Genomic DNA, 19,239 nt, shown 5'->3' with positions numbered 1-19,239 from the left:
TTTTCTCTTTCCCTTTCTCTCTTCCTCCCTACAGGTCCTGCACCTTTCTCCCTTTCCTCTAGCCCCCTTCCCATGAGTCCAACACATCTATCCCCTTCCTTCAGTGCCCAGGTGTGGGTCTGGAACATCTCCCTTCCCTCCAGCTCCACTCCACATGTTGCTCAGTCAGATACAGTATTGTTCTGTAGGGGTGTTTCCTTATTCACACCTGAAGGTTAGGCCTCTCTGATGTCATAAAGCCTGAACCATTGTCTGCAAGAAATCATTCCAGCATCAACATGGACAAAGCAAAGAAGAAAAAGCTATCATCAAATTTTTCCTTATAGTAGCAATAATGCAACCCCCTCCCCAGTAAAATTAAACTCCCCCGACCTCCCCCTCTCCCCCCAGGCAATACAGTCAAGAAAAACTACAATGACACCCAGCCAAGGTCCTGGGTCCTTAAAGACCCCAGCCCTCAAGTAGGAGAAGGAAAAGATATAGAAACAGTAAAACACAAACCCCCCACTGTGGGGAAAGAAACGAAAAGAAGGAAACAAAACAAACAAAAACCTGTAACCACAGTGGTGCCACCGAACCCAAAGCAAGAGAAGTAGAATCCTCCACTCCCATTGATGTACCAACCAATTAGAACATTAAGATCTATTGATCAAAATTTACTGACGGTTCCTTCATTAAAATTTATAAACACCAGACGACAATTTATATTTTCTGTAACAGCCCCACAAACCTGGAATGCTCTTCCAATTTTTTTACGTAATGAACAAGACTTGGTAAAATTTAAAATCCAATTAAAAACATTTTTGTTTAATGATGCTTTTAATACTTAATTTAATTATATTCAAACCAATAATTCCAATATTTTGTACCATTCGTTCTAATGTTTCCCCTTTTGTGTTTCTCCAATGTATCTCTTTTATTCGACAAATGTATTTCATAAACCCCTCTTACCCAATGTAATGTAATTTATATTATTCATTGTAAGTATTTAAAGTTTGTATTGTATGTTTTCTTTTAATTATTTTTTACTATGTACATCGCTTTGAATTAGATAAAGCGATTAATCAAGAAAAATAATAAACTTAAACTTAAACTTATGTCTTCTATTACTGTACCTCCTAAGTATAAACTGGCATTGAACAGATTTTGGGTAAACAATATGAGACCAAGATATGTGAGATGGGTCTTCATTCTTTAGTGAGGGTCTCTATTGCTAGTAATATGGCAGAAAATGGATACAAAATGTTGTATTAATGGTACTACACGCCAGTTCAGTTAAAGGCAATTTTTTAGTATAGGCTATGATCTTTACTGGAGGGCCTGTAGAGAACAGGGTTCGTTTATACAGATCTGGTGGTGCTGTCCCAAAGTCCAGTTATTCTGGGATCAAGTCATGAGCTTTGAATCAGATGTATTGGAAGAGTCAGTCATTAAATCTATCGAGTGTTGTCTCTTAAGTTTAGGCCCTCCAGCTATGATCTCTCACCATTGTAAATGGATATACCAAGGGCCTGAATCTGTATAGGATGCTAGTCTAAGCAGACGTCTAAGCAGTGGCTGAACCTGCCCAACATCCCCAGGAGGAAGGATGCCCACTCCCCAAACCTGGACCCCCCCTGTACCTTTTTCAGCAAGGCCAGCTGGAGGGATGCCTGCTCCCTCCAGCTGCCTGTTCAGAATGATGGTCCTTTCCCTTCCTGGTTCATCCTGGGATGCACCGGGGAGGGGCCTTAGGTGCCTGGGCCAACTGAAGTCTTAGGCCTCCTTCCCAGTGTATTCTGGGATGCACTGGGAGTGGCCTAAGATTCCAATTGGCCAGATCCCTAAGGCCACTCCCTTTTAACGTTGTCTTGGTGTTAGTCTATGTCATAGTTTTTTTTTTCCTATTTGATTATGGCGTTCCTTTCTTCCTTCTGCTTTAGCCTGTAAATCACCTTGCTGTGGTAACTCTAAAGGCAGTATAGTATATTTTTAATAAACCATAAACCATTAGTAGAATCTTCAGCTCAAATCATGTTCAATTGATAGATCTAGACCAGGGGTTTCCAAATCCAGTCAGGTTTCGGGACAATGAGCATGTTGGTTATATGTCTTTCAGGTCCTTCCTCTTTATTTGACTTCTTGGGATGAATGCCAACTGAAACGCTTAGTTCAGAGATTTCTTTGGGCTGGAAAGAGACCTCGCTTGTCTTACCAATGGGCGGCAGCTCCATGGTATAGGGGTGGTTTGGGTTTGTTGAACCTTCGCTATTTGAATATTGGATGTGGCATGCGCCATATCAATGATTTTTTTAGGAGTATTTCTGTCTTCACCAACACCTCTTTGGAACTTTTCTGTTTTTGAACTACTCACTTTAGTGCATATCTTCACTCTATTCCTTCTTCTTTGCCTGATCCTCTTTCTACTAGGGTGCTACACCGTCCCTTGCGAAAGGTTTGGAGCTGGGTCTGCAAATTCCACTCTATTTCTGCTTCTGTAACTCCTTTTCTACCTATCCGCTTTAATAGCTCCTTTCTCCCCGAGGTGGATGGGCCGAGTTTTGTTCGGTGGGAAACAAGGGGCATTCATTATGTGTTTCAGTTGGTCGATGATGATGGTAAAATTAAATCTTTTACACAGCTGCAGGAAGAATTTGATCTCCCACCTACTGATTATTTTGCTTATATGCAAATTCAACATTACATTCATTCTCTGCCTTGTGGTTCATTGATGGCTTCTTGCCACGAAATGCTGTCCACAGCTTTTACCATTGGTTCCCAACTTCCTGTTCCCCTTAAATTCCATCATCGCCATTTGAAGGATGAGTCCCCTTTATTTGATCATTTAAAATTGAGGGGTGCTTGGGCTCCTGATCTGGCTGTAGCATTACCTGATGATATAATTTTAAAAGCTGTCTGTAGGTTGCCCGCCCTTCGCAAATATACCACCTTTTGGGAGCAACATTATAAGTTGATTTTTCGTTTATACATTTCTCCTAAGAGGGCTCACATTTCTGGGTTCCGTGAGACAGCTGCCTGTCTTCGCTGCCAGGCCCCTGAAGCAGGTTTGGGACATATGTTCTGGACTTGTTCTCACATTCAAGATTTTTGGAATGCCATTTTTCTTTTTGTAGAGCGCATTTGGAATATTAAAATTCAACGCTTCCCTTTGTTCTTATTTGGAGCTGTCCCCCATTAATACCCTCATCCAAGGGGGATTGCTGCTTTCCTTAATTGGACTATCCTTATTGCCCTGAAATGTATCTTGCTGAAATGGCTCGATGGTGAGGCGCCGGATTATTCCATCTGGCGATGCCGGTTGATTACTCTCCTGATGTGGGAATGAAGGGATGTGACGGACTTTTCCTCTCTACCAGGGCGCATCTTTCAACGCACCTGGGAACCCTTTTGGACTACTATGACTCCTTTGGCTTGCAGCCGTTTGCTTAATTGTTGAATTCATGTTTTTCTGTATCACCATGCCCAGTTGGTAGGCCTGAATCGAATTGTTTTGTCTTAGCTTCTGTTGTTGTTGTCATTAGAAGGAGGACCTTGGGGGGGGGGGGGTTGTTGGGGGGTCAGGTATTGTGGGGGTGGGTTTTGTAATAATGAAAGTTGAGCTTATATGCATCTTATCTTGTATATTTGTTTGGTTTCTTCTGATGAGCTCAATAAATATATTTGTACACATTAACAGAGTATTCCCAGTTTGAACTTCACATGGGCCTCAAATGGGAGCCAGTGAAGCTCCCTGTAATAAAACATGATATGATCTGACTTTTTGAGGTAAAAACTCAAACGCACTGCGGTATTCTGCGTTCTTCGTAATCTAAGTATACATGTACAGTGTCCGACAATATGAACTGAATTGCAGTAATCCAAAGTACTGAGAATCAACGACTGAACAAGTAATCTAAATGCCATAGGTTCAAAATATGATTTGATGGTCCGCAGCTTCCACAAGATAAAGAAACATTTTTTCACCAATGCAGAGGTAAATGCTTTCATAGTTAGATTTCTATCTAAATGTACTCCCAGGATTTTAATTTCAGATTTGATAGGGTAAGTAACCCCGCCCAAGGTTAACTATCTACCACCTGTTTAGAAGGGGATGCAAAGAAAAACTTAGTTAGTTTTATCTGGGTTTAACTTCAATTTATAATCTCTTATCCAGTTGTTTATAATAGACATGAACAGTAATGAGTAATGACAACTGAGTTATAAAACAAGCCTGTGCAAGCAAAGGAGAGAGAAACATAGTGGTGAAGATGAAGATACTGTAGTACTGTACATTAGAGAATGACACGGTGACAAAATTAATCACCGTCCCTGTCATTTTCTAGTGTCTATTTCAACCTCAGTCCTTCTACACCAGCATTCTTCAAAGAAAAGCTTGTGGGTCAGTGGTTGTGCCCAATTATACTTTGATTCTTCCCTCTCTCCTTAAAGAATGACATGAAGATGGTTCCCCGCGGTTATCCGCGGGGACGGGAACAGTGATGAATTTTGTTACCGTGTCATTCTCTACTGTACATGTTAGAGAAACATTGAGTTCAAAATGCAAATGAGGAGGTTTCCCAGAAGAGGGCAGGCTGGTGGTGCCATCCTGCTGGAGTCCTTTAACAGCTTCAATAGGATATCGGAAGGGGGCAGATTCAGCACCTCCTCCTTCTTCGTCCCGCCCCATCAAAGATCGCGAATTCTACGTTCCTTGCACTGTCCCAGCCTGGAGAAGAGATGCAGCAGCGGGCAGATATGAGCACAGGGTCGGAGGCGGTAGTGATCGTGGCAGCTGCCAGGACCCCTATAGGTAAGCAGCGCCTGCAACTCCCCCTTCGCGCTAACCCACGAGCTGATACAGTACTTTTTTTTTTTTTTTTTTGCACTCGGTCCACAGAATGTGCACGATCTTCTCCCCGGGCAAATGGATTATATCTCTCGGCAAAAAGTCAGGGATTGGTGCGGAAAACTAAGAAAGAACCACCAAACGCCATGAATTTTTATTTTAGAAAGAACAAAAGACAGCTTTATTAATGTGATTTTAGGGCCTTAAGGCATTCACTGAGTGAATGGTGGATACGTAAAAGGCTTAAGATTTAACATACCCTTTGCAAGTACCGGGTTCATTTTCTTTTGGAAGTTTGAACATAGTGCATACAGAACAGTTGCAAATGCATTTCTTATTGCATACGTAAAGAGACTGACATTAGATAAAGCTATCCCAAAGAGGTGGCTACATTTCTGGGGATTTTATCAATTGGGTCCTGTTAAGGAGGAGAATGTGGCAGTTTTTTTTGTTTGTTTTTTTAAACAGCCAGGTGAGGTTGAAATTGAGCCAGGGCATTTTTTTTTTTGTTTTACAATGAGGATGGCCAACAAGTTACAAACTATATCTGTTTAGAATTTTGAATTATTTTCGGGAAGATTATTATTATTTTTTTTTTAATAAAATTAGGACAAGCATCCGTTATAAAGTGTGGTCGACTCATGACCACTCTCTGGACAGTTTCTAACTGGTAGAATAAATAATCGCTCCAATTGTTGGTCAACCCGGCGATACAGTAAGACTAAACGGGTGACAAACTGGAGCGGAAAAATGACGTCCGCCTTTGCCGTCTTGCAAGTGATTGGCTGTGAGATGTAGAACCATAGTGCTTGAGCGGTTCCGATTGGCCAGTATTCTTTTGTTTTGGTTTTCTTCGCTCTGATATGCTATAAGATGTAGAGCTATACTAGAGAGCTGCTCTTTGATTGGCAGCTGTTGTACGGGTTTGTTTGACACTCCTTCTGCTTCTGGGGCTGTCAACAGAAAATGTGTGTAATTTGTTCTTGTGAGGAGTGTTGCAAATTATGTTTTACAGTATAAAACTGAACTTACCTGCGTCTCACAGCCTTAAGATATCAAGCTTATATATCACATACACTCAAATAGTTATTTACCAGAATCTATTAGCTTTGCCCCGTGACCACCTGGTCTTATTGAATGCTTGGGCTAGCCCTGATCTCACATTTAGAATGAGCTGTCACTCCTTGAGTTCACATAAGAACAGATAGGAAGATAGATAAGTACATGAGACAGGATGCACCGGGAAGGTGGCCTAAGGCTCCTCCCATAGGAGGAGCTTAAGATATACAGGCCAATCAGGACCTTAAGTCCCTTCCTAGTGCAAGGAAAAGGAAGGCCCACCATTTAGAAGAGGCAGGTCTGCTGACAAGAAGGAGTGGGCATCCCTCTTGCCAGCTTCTACAATGAGATAAGGGGGAGTGGTTATGAGCTGACCTCCCCCAACCCAAAAGACCACCAGGACTGTCTTTTGGGGTTTTGTTGATGAGGTGGTGGGATGGGGATATTCATTTAGCATGGGGGAGTGCCAGGGAGGGTAGTGTCAGGGGCTCCAGGTGGCCCGGATGCACAATGAGGTTGATGAGGCAGGAGGGAGTGGGCATATCTCCTGTCTCAGTATGTCGCTGTAGCGGGAGTGGCCATCATAGTCAGAGTGTGTGTGTGTGCAATGGCTGTGGTTGGGAGGGGGAACCGACACAACTTATTTATTTATTTATTATTATTATTATTTTTTTAAATGGGGACAGTTATTGTGTGTGGGTAACACACACAACATCTGTGTCCATTAAAAAGACAAAAAAGGTTTCCTGTCCTGAACAGTTGAGTGGCAGGAGGCTGCTTTTTGGGTCTTCCTCTCGCCAGCTCTGTGCATGTGTGAGTCGCACTCACAGTGATTACAGTGATTTCATTGGTGGGATCGGACAGGGATTACAATAAACTTCTGCTCAAATCATTTGTATGCCAACTTGTTTGAGCACCAGTCGCTCTTTTGGAATTGGCCAAAAATTGGACCGCAGCAGACTCATGTGGCCCAAAAAATCAGATCCCCTAACCCCGATATCAGAAACCGATTCAAAATAGTCAACCACCTCTACGATATTCAATCCCTTACCCTCTCTTCCTCAGACTCACCCCCACCGGCCAATGACCTGGCCGCGTTCTTCAATAACAAAATCTCCAATCTCAGATCCACCCTACCTACAACCTCCAACAACCATCTGAACTATCTGGACAGTCAGTCCCATGATGACGAAACCAGGGCTGATTTATTCTGGAACAACTTTACCACCCCCACCTTGCAACAATTCTGCAAATTCTACTCAAAATATGCCAATTCCTACTGCAAACTAGATAGCTGTCCACCAAATGTAATGAAAGTTGCCCCGACCCCCTTCAAAACCAAATTATATACCTGGCTCTCCTCCCAACTACAATCAGGCTCATTCCCTGTGGACCTAGGCCAAATTCTTATCACTCCAATCGTCAAAAACCCCAAAGATCTCATCTCCCTTATATCCAACTACAGACCCATTGCGAACATACCCTTCTTTACAAAGTTGATGGAAGGTCTGGTCAACCAAGATTTAACAACCTACCTGGACAAATTCAACATTCTAAACGATAACCAGTCAGGTTTCCGCTCCGGACACAGCACTGAAACCGTCATCGCTTCTCTGGTAGACTACCTTCATAACCTGTTCAGCCAAGGCACAAGTGCACTAGTCCTGCAATTTGATCTTAGCAGCGCCTTTGACTTGGTTGATCATGCCATTCTTCTGGACTGTTTGGAGTCTATTGGTCTCTCAGGCAACGTGTTAAAATGGTTCCGGGGTTTCTTAGGTCAACGCTTCTACCAAGTTTACAGTGACAACTCCCATTCCGCCAGCTGGGCCAACACCTGCGGAGTCTCACAGGGCTCCCCCCTGTCCCCCACGCTGTTCAACATCTACCTGGTCGCTCTAGGTAATCTACTGCTAAACTTGAAGATCAAATTCTACATCTATGCCGATGACATCACCTTAGTTTTCCCCCTATCCAACATAACCCCCGAGATAAATAATCACCTAGCTTCAATCCTAACGCAAATCGAACTATGGATGGCCGACTTCAAACTGAAACTCAACTCAGATCAAACCAAATTCTTCCTGGCGAGTCCAAACGACAAAATCAAAGACACCTCAATCTCCCTGAATGGCCAAATCTTTCCCATAAAAAACTCCTTAAAAATTCTTGGAGTGACTCTCGACTGCAACCTTACCTTCGAAGCTCACATCGACCTGGTCAAAAAAGGCTTCGCCACCTTATGGAAGCTAAGATCCATCAGAAAGTACTTTGACACTCCCTCATTCCACCTACTTGTGCAATCCTCCATCTTAAGTCTACTCGACCACTGCAACATCATCTACCTGGGATCTTTCAAAAAAACCACACAAAGATTGCGAATCATCCAAAACACGGCAATCTGACTGATCTTCGGACTAAAAAAATGGAAACACTTAACTCCCTACTACCACAAATTTCACTGGCTACCCCTGGAAGCAAGAGTGCAATTCAAGTTCGCCTGTTTCTGTTTCAAATCCATCCTTGGCTCGGCCCCCCCTTTAATTGATATCCCATTTTATCCTAGACCGCCCATCCAAACTCACATGTAGAACCCACCTGTTTAGCTATCCTACCCTAAAGGCCTGCCGTTACAAAAGATATCTAAATAGAACTCTTGCCTTCCAAGCAGGTCAGCTCAATAACTGGCTGGCCTACATCATCTCACGCACTTCATCCTACTTAAACTTCAGGAAACTACTAAAAACTAATCTTTTCACACGATTCACACTTTAAGACCCCTATGCCCTACCCTGGCCCCTTCTATCTCACCATGTCCTGTTCCCCATTAAACTGCTTCCCTTTAAACCGCATCTTCACCCGCTGTCTGCACCCCCTATTTTTTCCTACATGCCCACTTCCACTGTACCCCTTTGTTATACCTACATTCTTGGATTGATCCTTTACGCAGATTGTCTTGACCTTCTTCCCTGTACCATTTTTTGCCCTGATTGTTCCTATTTTCGCTGATTGTACCACTGTTCGCTGATTGTTCCTATTTTCTCTTTTTTTACCATTTTTTCTGTGCCACCTATTTTCTCTGATTATACTTTTGTACCATTTTTTCTGATTGTCCAGCCCTTCTTTGTTGTAAACCGCCTCAAACTACTATGGCTTTGGCGGTATATAAGAAATAAAATTATTATTATTATTACCGACCCTGTTTAGTACATCTAGACATGAGTTTCAATCAAATATTCATGTGGTGAAGACAGATTGATATTGGTTTTGTCGAACTCTTTCATAATTTTTTTTACAGAATTGACAGTGAATCACTTAAATATGAACTTTTACTAGATTCCTTAGTTGTATCTATTCTGATTAGGAAGGCTAGTTCATGGTAGTGTTTCTATGCATCAAAGCAGATTGTGTCAAAATAAACTACTGTGAACTTCTTGGATGAGAAATGTATTCTGCACTGCTTTTTCTAGTGCAATAGGTGTATCATTTTGAATAGTAGGGTATTCTCCCCATGCTCATGAGCAGTATAGAAGGAACCCACTCCAGATTTTCAACTCCTCCTTTTTCTTCAGAGGGCTCTGTTGTCCCCTTCAGTTTTATCCTTCTGCACACGAGCCAGAAGGTGTCTTTCTGATTGCTCTGTATATTTCTTTATTTTAATTTTTTTCACAGGTTTTTGCAGCTATCGTGCACCAGAGCTTTCCAATACGGGGAAAAACTCTGCCTTTGTGGAGAAGAAGCAGACTTGTGTCTGCAGCCGGCAGGTTAATCCCAATTTTCTTTTGCAGGGCCCAGTGATCATAGAAGATCTGGATCACTTTGGTCTTACATCATGGTTCTTGAGCATGCGACATTAGAGTGCAAAGGATACTCAGAGGTAGTCATTGCTACTCAGATTCAAGAAGCCTTCGGCGGTCTCCGCTTAAGCTGAGGCATGGGAGACTTTTACACCAGTGCATGAAAGAGAAGGTGGAGCTGTTTAGTGCACCAATCGTGGTGGTGCTAGCTTTCCTCCAAGCAGGTCTTGGCAGAGGCCTTACAGTGGCATCCCTCAGGGTCCAAGTGATGTGTCTTTTGTGCTTCAGATCCTGTGGATGTAAAGTATCCAGACATAGCCAGATTCCTAAAGGGTCACTAAGGTTCAGACCACCGGAATACTTCCATTTACGTTGTGGAACCATAATGTGGTTTTGCATGGCCTCAATCAAGTTTCTTATGAGGCATCCTTGTTGGATCTTACCATCAAGACCATTTTCCTAGTGTTCATAACATCTGCGAGATGAATCTCGAAGCTGCAGGCCCTGTCATGCAGGGAGCCCTTTCTCAAGCTCATGGAGGTGGGAGTTTCCTTGTTCACGGTCCTGTCCTTTTTGTTGAAGGCCATTTTGGAGTTTCATATTAATCAAGAGGTAAGATTACCAGCATTCCAGACCATAGGATCAAAGAAAAAGGACTGGATTCTGGGGAAGCTAGATCTAATCTAATCTTCTATTTGTGTGTCACACATACCTATTCAGGCTCTAGGCGACATTCAGAGAGGGGTTGAAAGGGGATCAGGAGGAGGGACTAAAAGGGGCCTTGAAACGGGAGAGGGTAAGAGGGGGGCTAGAAATCATAGTTGTCTAAGAGCTCATCTAATAAAAGAGGTGTAAAGATTCATTTCTGAGAAGTCAAGTAGGTTCAGCTGTCAAAGAGGAAGGTTTTCAGTTTTTTTCTGGAATGTTGTATGTTTAGTTTCTTTTCAGATTATTTCTGGCTGGTTATTCCAGGTTTTTACTCCTATGAATGTAAGCATGGTGTGGAACAAACGTCTGTAATGGAGATTTTTTGTGGAAAGTAGATTTAACTGTATTCTGTTTATGAGTCTCCTGGAGGTAGACCAAACCGTTGAGAATAGTTGGGTGAGAGGAGTGGCTGAGTTTCCGTGAGGAGAGTTCCTCCTACGTTATCTAGAGAAGTATTTCTCAACTCTGTCCTGGAGTACCTCCTTGCCAGTAAGATTTTCAGGATATCCACAATGAATATGCATAAACTTGATTTGCATACATTGCCTCCATTATATGCAAATTTCTTTCATGCATATTCATTGTGGATATACTGAAAAACATCCTGGCAAGGGGGTACTCCAGGATCGAGTTGAGAATCTCCAATCTAGAAGTTACTAATGAGTTCCGACTGTCAGACTATCTATTTGTTCTCACCATTCAGGCTAGACACGGTAGACTGGCATCTAAGGCTACTATTTCAAGAAGGATACGGATGGCTATTCCGACAGCATATATTGTCTATATTGTGACAAGCAATTACCAATCCTATTGAAAACACATTCCACAAGAAGTGTGGCCTTATTCGTGGGTGGAAGCTTGGGCAATTTTGTCCAAGAAGATTTGTAGGGCAGCATCCTGGTCTACTCTGCATACTTTCTCTAAATTCTATAGAGTGGATGTGACAGCATGGGATGACACCGTCTTTGAGTCCTCAGTGTTACGAGCAGGTACAGAAGTCCTGCCCTAGATTTCTGGGACTACTTTTGTACATCCCTACTATTCAAAATGACACATCTATTGTATGAGAAAAAGAGATTAGGTTCTTATCTTGCTAATATCTTTTCTAGTAGATAGGTGTGTCATTCTGGAACCCTGCCCTGTCAGTATTTTTCCTCCTGCCTACTGTCTCAGTCAGGAAGTTCGAGTCAAAACAGAGATTTTGTTATTAGTCAAACCTTAAGAGTATGAAGACTATTGCTATAACACGTTGGGGGAATGTTTGAGCTCCATAAATGTTTCTGATTGGTATGGTTATTTCAACGTTTTGATTGTTCAAGTAAAATGTTTAACATGTTTGTTATATTTTCAGAGCAAAACAGATTGTAGATTGGCGAGTCTCCCCATACCCCTCCTCATGTGTTCCTATATAGGGCTATCACCTGCTTTGGTACAAACTGAAGGAGGCAGCAGACCCTTTGGAAAAGTTGGAGGTGTTGAAAACTTGGAGTATATTCCTTCTGCACGGCTCGCAAGTATGGGGAGAATACCCTACTGTCCAGAATGACGAACGTATCTACTAGAAAGTTATTATCAAGGTAAGAACCTAATCTCTTTTTATATGACACCTACAGACAGCTGGGATTTTTCTATTTTCTTATCTTGTTCTATACAGCATTGATGTTGTGCATATATCTGGGTATACAAACAATCCTTTTTCTCATAAGAACATAAGAAACGCCTTCACCGGATCAGACCTAGGTCCATCTAGTCCGGCGATCCACACATGCGGAGGCCCAGTTAGGTGCTCCCTGTTGGAGACCCGGATTTCCCGTATCCCCCGATATGATTTGCAAGAAGGTGTGCATCCAACTTGCGCTTGAAACCCTGTACACTAGTCTCTGTCACAAGCTCCTCTGGGAGAGCATTCCAAGCGCTCACCACTCACTGTGTGAAACAGAACTTCCTGACATTTGTCTTGAACCTACTGCCACACAGTTTCAGGCTATGACCTCTTGTCCGTGTCACATCTGAAAATGTCAGTAATGCTTCCTCCTGGTCTATTATGTCAAATGCTTTTAATATTTTAAAAGTCTCTATCAAATCCCCTCTCAATCTTCTCTTTTTGAGGGTGAACAGTCCCAGTTTTCTGAGGCGTTCTTTGTAGCTCAAATTCTCCATACCTTTGACTAGTTTCGTGGCTCTCATCTGCACCCTCTCCAGCAGAGTGATATTCTTCTTGAGGTATGGAGACCAGTGTTGGACACAGTATTCTAAGTGTGGTCTGACCATTGCTCTGTAAAGTGGCATTATGACGTCCTCCGACCTACTCGTGATCCCCTTTTTAATCATGCCCAACATCCTGTTTGCTTTCTTTGCTGCCGCCACGCATTGAGCCAATGGTTTTAGGGTTCTGTCTATCAGGACCCCCAAGTCCCTTTCTTGTTCACATTTGGCCAATGTCACACCCAATATTCTATATTCATGTTCTTTGTTTTTCTTTCCCAGATGCATCACCTTGCATTTGTCTATATTGAAATTCATTTGCCACTTTATCGCCCATTTTTCCAGCTGGTTCAGATCCTTCTGAAGATCCTCGCAGTCCCTTGGAGAGCCAACCCCCCGACATAATTTTGTATCATCTGCAAACTTGATTATATTACATGTCGTTTCCTCTTCAAGGTCATTTATAAAAATATTGAACAAGATGGGCCCAAGAACCGAGCCCTGGGGCACACCGCTAGTCACCTTCTCCCAATCCGAGAATTTCCCATTTATGATTACCCTCTGTTTTCTGTTCTCTAGCCATTTGCCGATCCATCTGTGTACTTCTCCTCCTATTCCATGACTTAGTAATTTACTCATAAGTCTTGCGTGCGGGACCTTGTCAAATGTTTTCTGGAAGTCCAAGTAAATTATGTCCACTGGATCTCCATTATCGATTTGTTTGTTCACCTTGTCAAAGAATTGAAGTAAATTTGTCAAACATGACTTCCCTTTCCTGAAGCCGTGTTGACTAGCACTTATTAAGTTGTGCTCTTCCAGGTGTTGTACAATGGTATCTTTAATTAGTGCTTCAATTATCTTCCCAGGAACCGATGTGAGACTCACAGGTCTGTAGTTTCCTGATTCACCTCTTGATCCTTTTTTGAAAATTGGGATGACATTTGCTATCCTCCAGTCATCCGGTATTTGCCCGGTTCTGATTGGCATGTTAGCTAAGGATTGTAATAGTTCGCCAATTTCTATCTTAAGTTCCTTTAATACTCTTGGGTGAATTCCGTCCGGTCCAGGGGCTTTGTCACATTTAAGTCTATCAATCTGAAAGTATATCATGTCCAACTCCACATTTACTGTTGCTAGGCTCTCCTCTATGCTTCCGGCGAATATCCTCCTTGTTTCTGGCATTGCTGAAGTGTCCTCATTTGTAAAGACAGAGGCAAAGAATTAATTTAACCTATCGGCAACCTGTTTGTCTTCTTTTATTGACCCTTTCTTTCCTTGGTCATTGAGAGGACCCACTACCTCTCTTGCTGGTTTCTTTCCTTTTATATATCTAAAAAAGGGCTTGAAGTTTTTGGTTTCTTGCGCTATCTTCTCTTCATGGACTCTTTTGGCGTCTCTTACCGCTTTATAATACTTTTTCTGGTCGATTTTGTGGCAGTTCCAGGCTTCCGTCGTTTTTTCACGTTTCCATTTTTTAAACGAGTTCCTCTTATCCCTCACTGCATCCTTCACCTCTTTGGATAACCAAGCTGGTTCTCCTTTGATCTTTTTTCGCCTTCCTTTGGATATCTTCGGTATGTAAAGATTCTGTGCTTCTGTAATGGTGTTTTTCAGTAGAGACCATGCTTGATCAACTGTTTGGATTTCTGCTTTCCCCTTCTTGAGCCGTTTTTTAACCATGGTTCTCATGCTGTCATAATTCCCCTTTTTGAAGTTAAAGGTTGTGGCTTTAGTCTTGATTGGTTTCCCTTTTCCAATGCCAATGGTAAAATTGATCATATTGTGATCACTTGTCCCCAGCGGGGCCGTAACCTCTACATCTGTTGTCCTTCCAGTAATGCCATTTATGACGAAGTCCAGGATTGCGTTTCCTCTTGTCGGTTCTCCCACCATTTGTTCAAGGAAGCAATCTCCTATCATTTCCAGGAATTTTGTCTCCCTGGCGCAGATTGACGTTCCCATTTTCCAGTTTATCCCCGGAAAGTTGAAGTCCCCCATGATCATTACATTCCCTGATTTACATCCACGGTTAATTTCCTCCATCATTTCTTTGACTGTTTCCTCAATCTGTCCCGGGGGTCGATAATAGAGGCCAATTTTGATGTCTGCTTCTTTTTGTCCAGGAATCTTTATCCAGAGGGACTCCAGTTTACCATTTGCTTCCGTCTCCCCTACTCTAATAGATTCTATCTCTTCTTGGACATACAGGGCAATACCCCCCTCTTTTTGCCCAATCCTATCTCTTCTGTATAGTTTATATCCATTTAATGCCATGTCCCATTCATTTTCTTCATTCCACCATGTTTCTGTTATTCCTATGATATCCAGTTGTTTTCTTTTTGCTAGTTCTTCCAGTTCGCCCATTTTGTTTCCTAAGCTTCTGGCATTCGTGTACATACATTTGAGATTTGTTTGTGCTAATTTCCTGGATTTAGTGGTCCTCGCTTCACTTTTTGTATCTATCTGATCTTTCTCATTGCCTTTTGTAGTTTCTTCGTGTACTTCCCCTGTATTTCTGCGGTTGCTTGAAGTTTCCTCCTCAGGATATCCTGGTGTCCGGGCCATCGACTGGTTGTCGACTGTCGGCTCTCCCCTGATCTTTAGTTTAAAGCCTTCTCAATGGACTTCTTCATGTTTTCAGCCAGGACTCTAGCTCCCTGTTTGGTGAGGTGTAGGCCATCCTTTCTATAGTACCTGCTTCTTCCCCAGAATGTTGTCCAGTTTCGCACAAAGTCGAAACCCTCTTCTTCGCACCATCGCCTTATCCAGGCGTTTACTTCTCTCAGTTCATCCTGTCGTATTGCATCTGCTCTCAGTACAGGGAGGATTTCCGAGAAAGCCATCTTCACCTCCCTGACCTTCAATTTCCTTCCGAGTGAGCGAAGTTGGTCCTTCATTTCCTCCCTGTTGTATTTCCGTCCGCTAACATCGTTGGTTCCCACATGTATAATCATGGCGGTATCCATTCCTCCTGCATCGTCTATGATCCTGATGATCCTGCTGGCCACATCCTGTATTGTGGAGAGCAGGTGAGTGTCTTGTCTTGAAAAATGAAGTAAGCATGACATGAAAAACATATGGCTATGATACTAGCATGGTGTAAGCAAATCTTGTTCAGAATGAAATTTGGGGCATGGAGATATGGCAATTTTTTCCTCTAAATTCTCATTTTATTTTTAAAGAAATGAGTACAGTAGACTTAAAAAATGTATTTATGCTGTATGTAATTTTGCATTACTAGGTTCCTTCAATGGTGCCTTATCTGCTTTGCCAGTCCATGAGCTGGGTTCTGTCGTTATGAGAGAGGTACTGAAGAGGACAAAAATTGCTCCAGAGGAGGTGTCTGAAGTTATATTTGGACATGTTTTGACTGCAGGTATGTTGTTGGGTTTGATGATATATAATCCTCTTTGATAATATTCATTAACTAGTGTTTAAGCCCGTTACATTAATGGGTGCTAGAATAGATGTGTAGACTTTTAGCACAATGGGGCACTGAGGCGTTATATTTCTTTCTTTCTTTCTTTCTGTCTTTCTTTCTCTCTCCCTGACCCCCTATCTCTCCCTGGCCCCTTGTCTGTCTTTCTTTCTTTCTGTCTCTGTCCCTGCCTGCTTTCTATCTTTCTTTGTTTTTCTCCCAGTCAGCTGTCTGTCTGTCTTTCTTTCTTTCTGTCTTTTTCCCTGCCCGCTGTCTGTCTGTTTTTCTTTATTTCTGTCTCTCTCCTTGGCCCTCTTTCTGTCTGTCTGTCTTTCTGTCTCTCTCCCTGCCTGCTGTCTGTCTGTCTTTCTGTTTCTCTCCCAGCCAGCTGTCTGTCTGTCTTTCTTTCTTTCTGTCTCTCTTCCTGCCCGCTGTCTGTCTGTCTGTCTTTCTTTCTTTCTGTCTCTCTCCATGCCCCGCTGTCTGTCTTTCTTTCTTTTTGTCTCTCTCTGCCCGCTGTCTGTCTTTCTTTCTTTCTGTCTCTCTTCATGCCCCCCTGTCTTTCTGTGTGTCTGTCTTTCTGTCTCTCTCCATGCCCCCCTGTCTTTCTGTGTGACTGTCTTTCTTTCTTTCTTTCTGTCTCTCTTCATGCCCCCCTGTCTTTCTGTGTGTCTGTCTTTCTTTCTGTCTCTCTCCTTGGCCCCCTTTCTGTCTGTCTTTCTTTCTGTCTCTCCCTGCCCGTTGCCTGTCTGTCTGTCTTTCTTTCTTTCTGTCTCTCTCTCCCTGCCCGCTGCCTGTCTGTCTTTCTTTCTTTCTGTCTCTCTCCAAGCCCCCTGTCTTTCTGTGTATCTGTCTTTCTTTCTATCTCTCTCTCCCTGCCCGCTGCCTGTCTGTCTTTCTTTCTTTCTGTCTCTCTCCATGCCCCCCTGTCTTTCTGTGTGTCTCTTTCTTTCTTTTTGTCTCTCTCCATGCCCCCTGTCTTTCTGTGTATCTGTCTTTCTTTCTGTCTCCTTGGCCCCCTTTCTGTCTGTCTATGTGCCTGTCTTTTTTTTTTCTGTCTCTCTCCCTGCCCGCTGTCTGTTTCTCTCAGGCAAGATGTCCGATCGCAGCTCTCTTCCCTTTTACCTCCGGCTCCTTGGCTTCCTGCAAGCAGATCCAGTCACAACGCCGAAGAGCCACGGCCATGTTCCCCCACGCCTAGTGGCTACCCTTGGGCTGGGGAAACTTCGCTAGTCCCCGTCTGTGCGCTTGGCAGCGGTGCCATGACCCCTAGAGGCCTGGACATTTGCCGTTCGTCGAGGTTCAGGCTGGCTGGGGTGTGGGAGGGGGGAAGCCATTGCCGTGTATACGCATGAGGATGGAGGACGGAGGTTGATGGAGAAACCACCGCAGGCTCCTACTGCACATGTGGTGGCATGGGGGCATGGAGCACGGGCGCATGGAGTTTCAGCTGAGCATGTGCGCTAAGGGTTTTATTATAGCGGATGGTATCAAAGAATTCACTTAATTTATGTGGCTTTTTATTTATTTTTTCAGTGTTGTGGTATTTTGTGATGGAATTTCCATATCTCAGCTTTAGTGGGTTTTTTTTTCCCAGAGATTTTTCTCCTCCCCTTTCTGGATTATAGTAGTGGCATACAAAGGGGGGGGGGTGTCCGCCTCGGGTGCAGCTCATGGGGGATGCTCTGATCCCTTCTCCTTGCTACAGCCTGTAATCTTCAGGCCACTGGCAGTGTCAGCTGAACATGCTCCCTTTGGCGGCCCAGAAGCTTTCCCTCTGCAGTGACCTGCCTCTGCAGGGGCAGGAAGTTGAAGTAGAGGGAAAGCTTCCAGGGCCGCCCAAGGCAGCATGTTCAGATGACTGATGATGCCGGTGGCTCAAAGATTGCAAATGACAGTCTGGAGGAGAAAAGAGAGAGACGTACCCATCCCACGAGGGGAGATGGGGGAGAAAAGATGCACCCAACTGGGGGAGAGGGAAGAGTAAAGAAGAAAGCTGCTAAATTGTGAGGGAGGGAGGAAGGAAGACCAGAAAAGGGAGAGTAGAGATAGATGCCATACCTCGAGGGAGGAAAGGGAAGGAGAGGAGAGAGATGCCAAACCACAGGGGGAGGTGAGAGAGAGAGATTAAAGGGAAGGAGACAGATATGCCAGACCATGGGGTGGGGTGGGAAAAAAAGGAAGAAAAGCAGAGGAGAGAGATGAGCATGGCATTGAGGAAGAAGGGAGGGAGAGATGGAAGGGAACAGGACAGATGCCAGACCATGGGGTGGGACAGTGACGTACCAAGGGCAGACACTGGATGGAAGGGGTAGAGAGAAAGGGCAGATGCTCCTTGGAAGGGAGAGAGAGGGACAAGCTATAGAAATTATTATTAGTAGTAATAAGTTACTGCTTATGGTGTGGTAAAATTGCTTAGTTGGCCATGAGTGGCGTTTTGTATTAGAAATATTCCTGGTACTGGATTTGGGATTTGGATTAATATTACACCTTTCTCGATAATAACTGTAATACAGTATAACAGCTTCCACCTCGTATATTTAAACGGTTAACAATTAAAAGAAGCTAGACTATATAGATGATCTTGGAAGGACATCTCACAAGTCACCTATGCCAGATGGTGGAACCAGATTTGTTTGCTCTACAGCAGGGGTGCCCGCACTTTTTGGGCTTGCAAGCTACTTTTAAAATGACCAAGTCAAAATGATCTACCAACAATAAAATAAAAAAAAAACCACAAAGCACTGTACGCACTGTACGCATAGAAAATGTTAATTATCATTCCTATTCTGGGTTTTTTTCAAAGAGGTCAAGACAGATGACTCTATGCACTGTCACCTCAGTAACAACCATACAAAAATAGACAAATACCTCCTCCCTTTTTACTAAACCATGATAGCAGTTTTTAGTGCAGGGAGCTGCACTGAATGCCCAGCGCTGCTCTCGATGCTCATAGGCTCCCTGCGCTAAAAAAACGCTATTGCGGTTTAGTAAAAGGGGACCATAGTCTAAAATATAGACAGCAGATATAAATTCAGACACATTTTGATTACTAAACTGAAAATAAAATCATTTTTCCTACCTTGTTGTCTAGTGATTTCATGAGTCTCTGGTTGCACTTTCTTCTTCTGACTGTGCATCCAATCTTTCTTCCCTTCTTTCAGCCTTTATGCTTCCTCTCCTCCAGACCTCATTCCCTCCCCCAACTTTTTCTTCCTCTCTCCCTG

General features: G+C 43.2%; 1 protein-coding gene across 2 annotated transcripts in view; it reads left to right on the top strand.

Moving 5' to 3' along the window:
• The first annotated feature begins 4,640 nt into the window (after window positions 1-4,640).
• ACAT2 (acetyl-CoA acetyltransferase 2) overlaps window positions 4,641-19,239 on the top strand; it is a 71,119-nt gene continuing 56,520 nt past the window's right edge. For both annotated transcript variants that reach the window (XR_004538914.1, XM_033939261.1), the window contains exons 1-2: window positions 4,641-4,789; window positions 15,836-15,970. Coding sequence is in view for 1 of the 2 variants with exons in the window: in XM_033939261.1 (XP_033795152.1) it covers window positions 4,717-4,789; window positions 15,836-15,970 (208 nt within the window). In the remaining variant the exon portion in view is untranslated. The remainder of the gene's footprint in view (window positions 4,790-15,835; window positions 15,971-19,239) is intronic.

The sequence above is a fragment of the Geotrypetes seraphini genome, chromosome 3, assembly GCF_902459505.1.
Source record: "Geotrypetes seraphini chromosome 3, aGeoSer1.1, whole genome shotgun sequence".
NCBI lineage: Eukaryota > Metazoa > Chordata > Amphibia > Gymnophiona > Dermophiidae > Geotrypetes > Geotrypetes seraphini.
The sequence above is the reverse complement of the archived record's forward strand: the minus strand, read 5'-3'. Positions and strand labels throughout refer to the sequence as shown.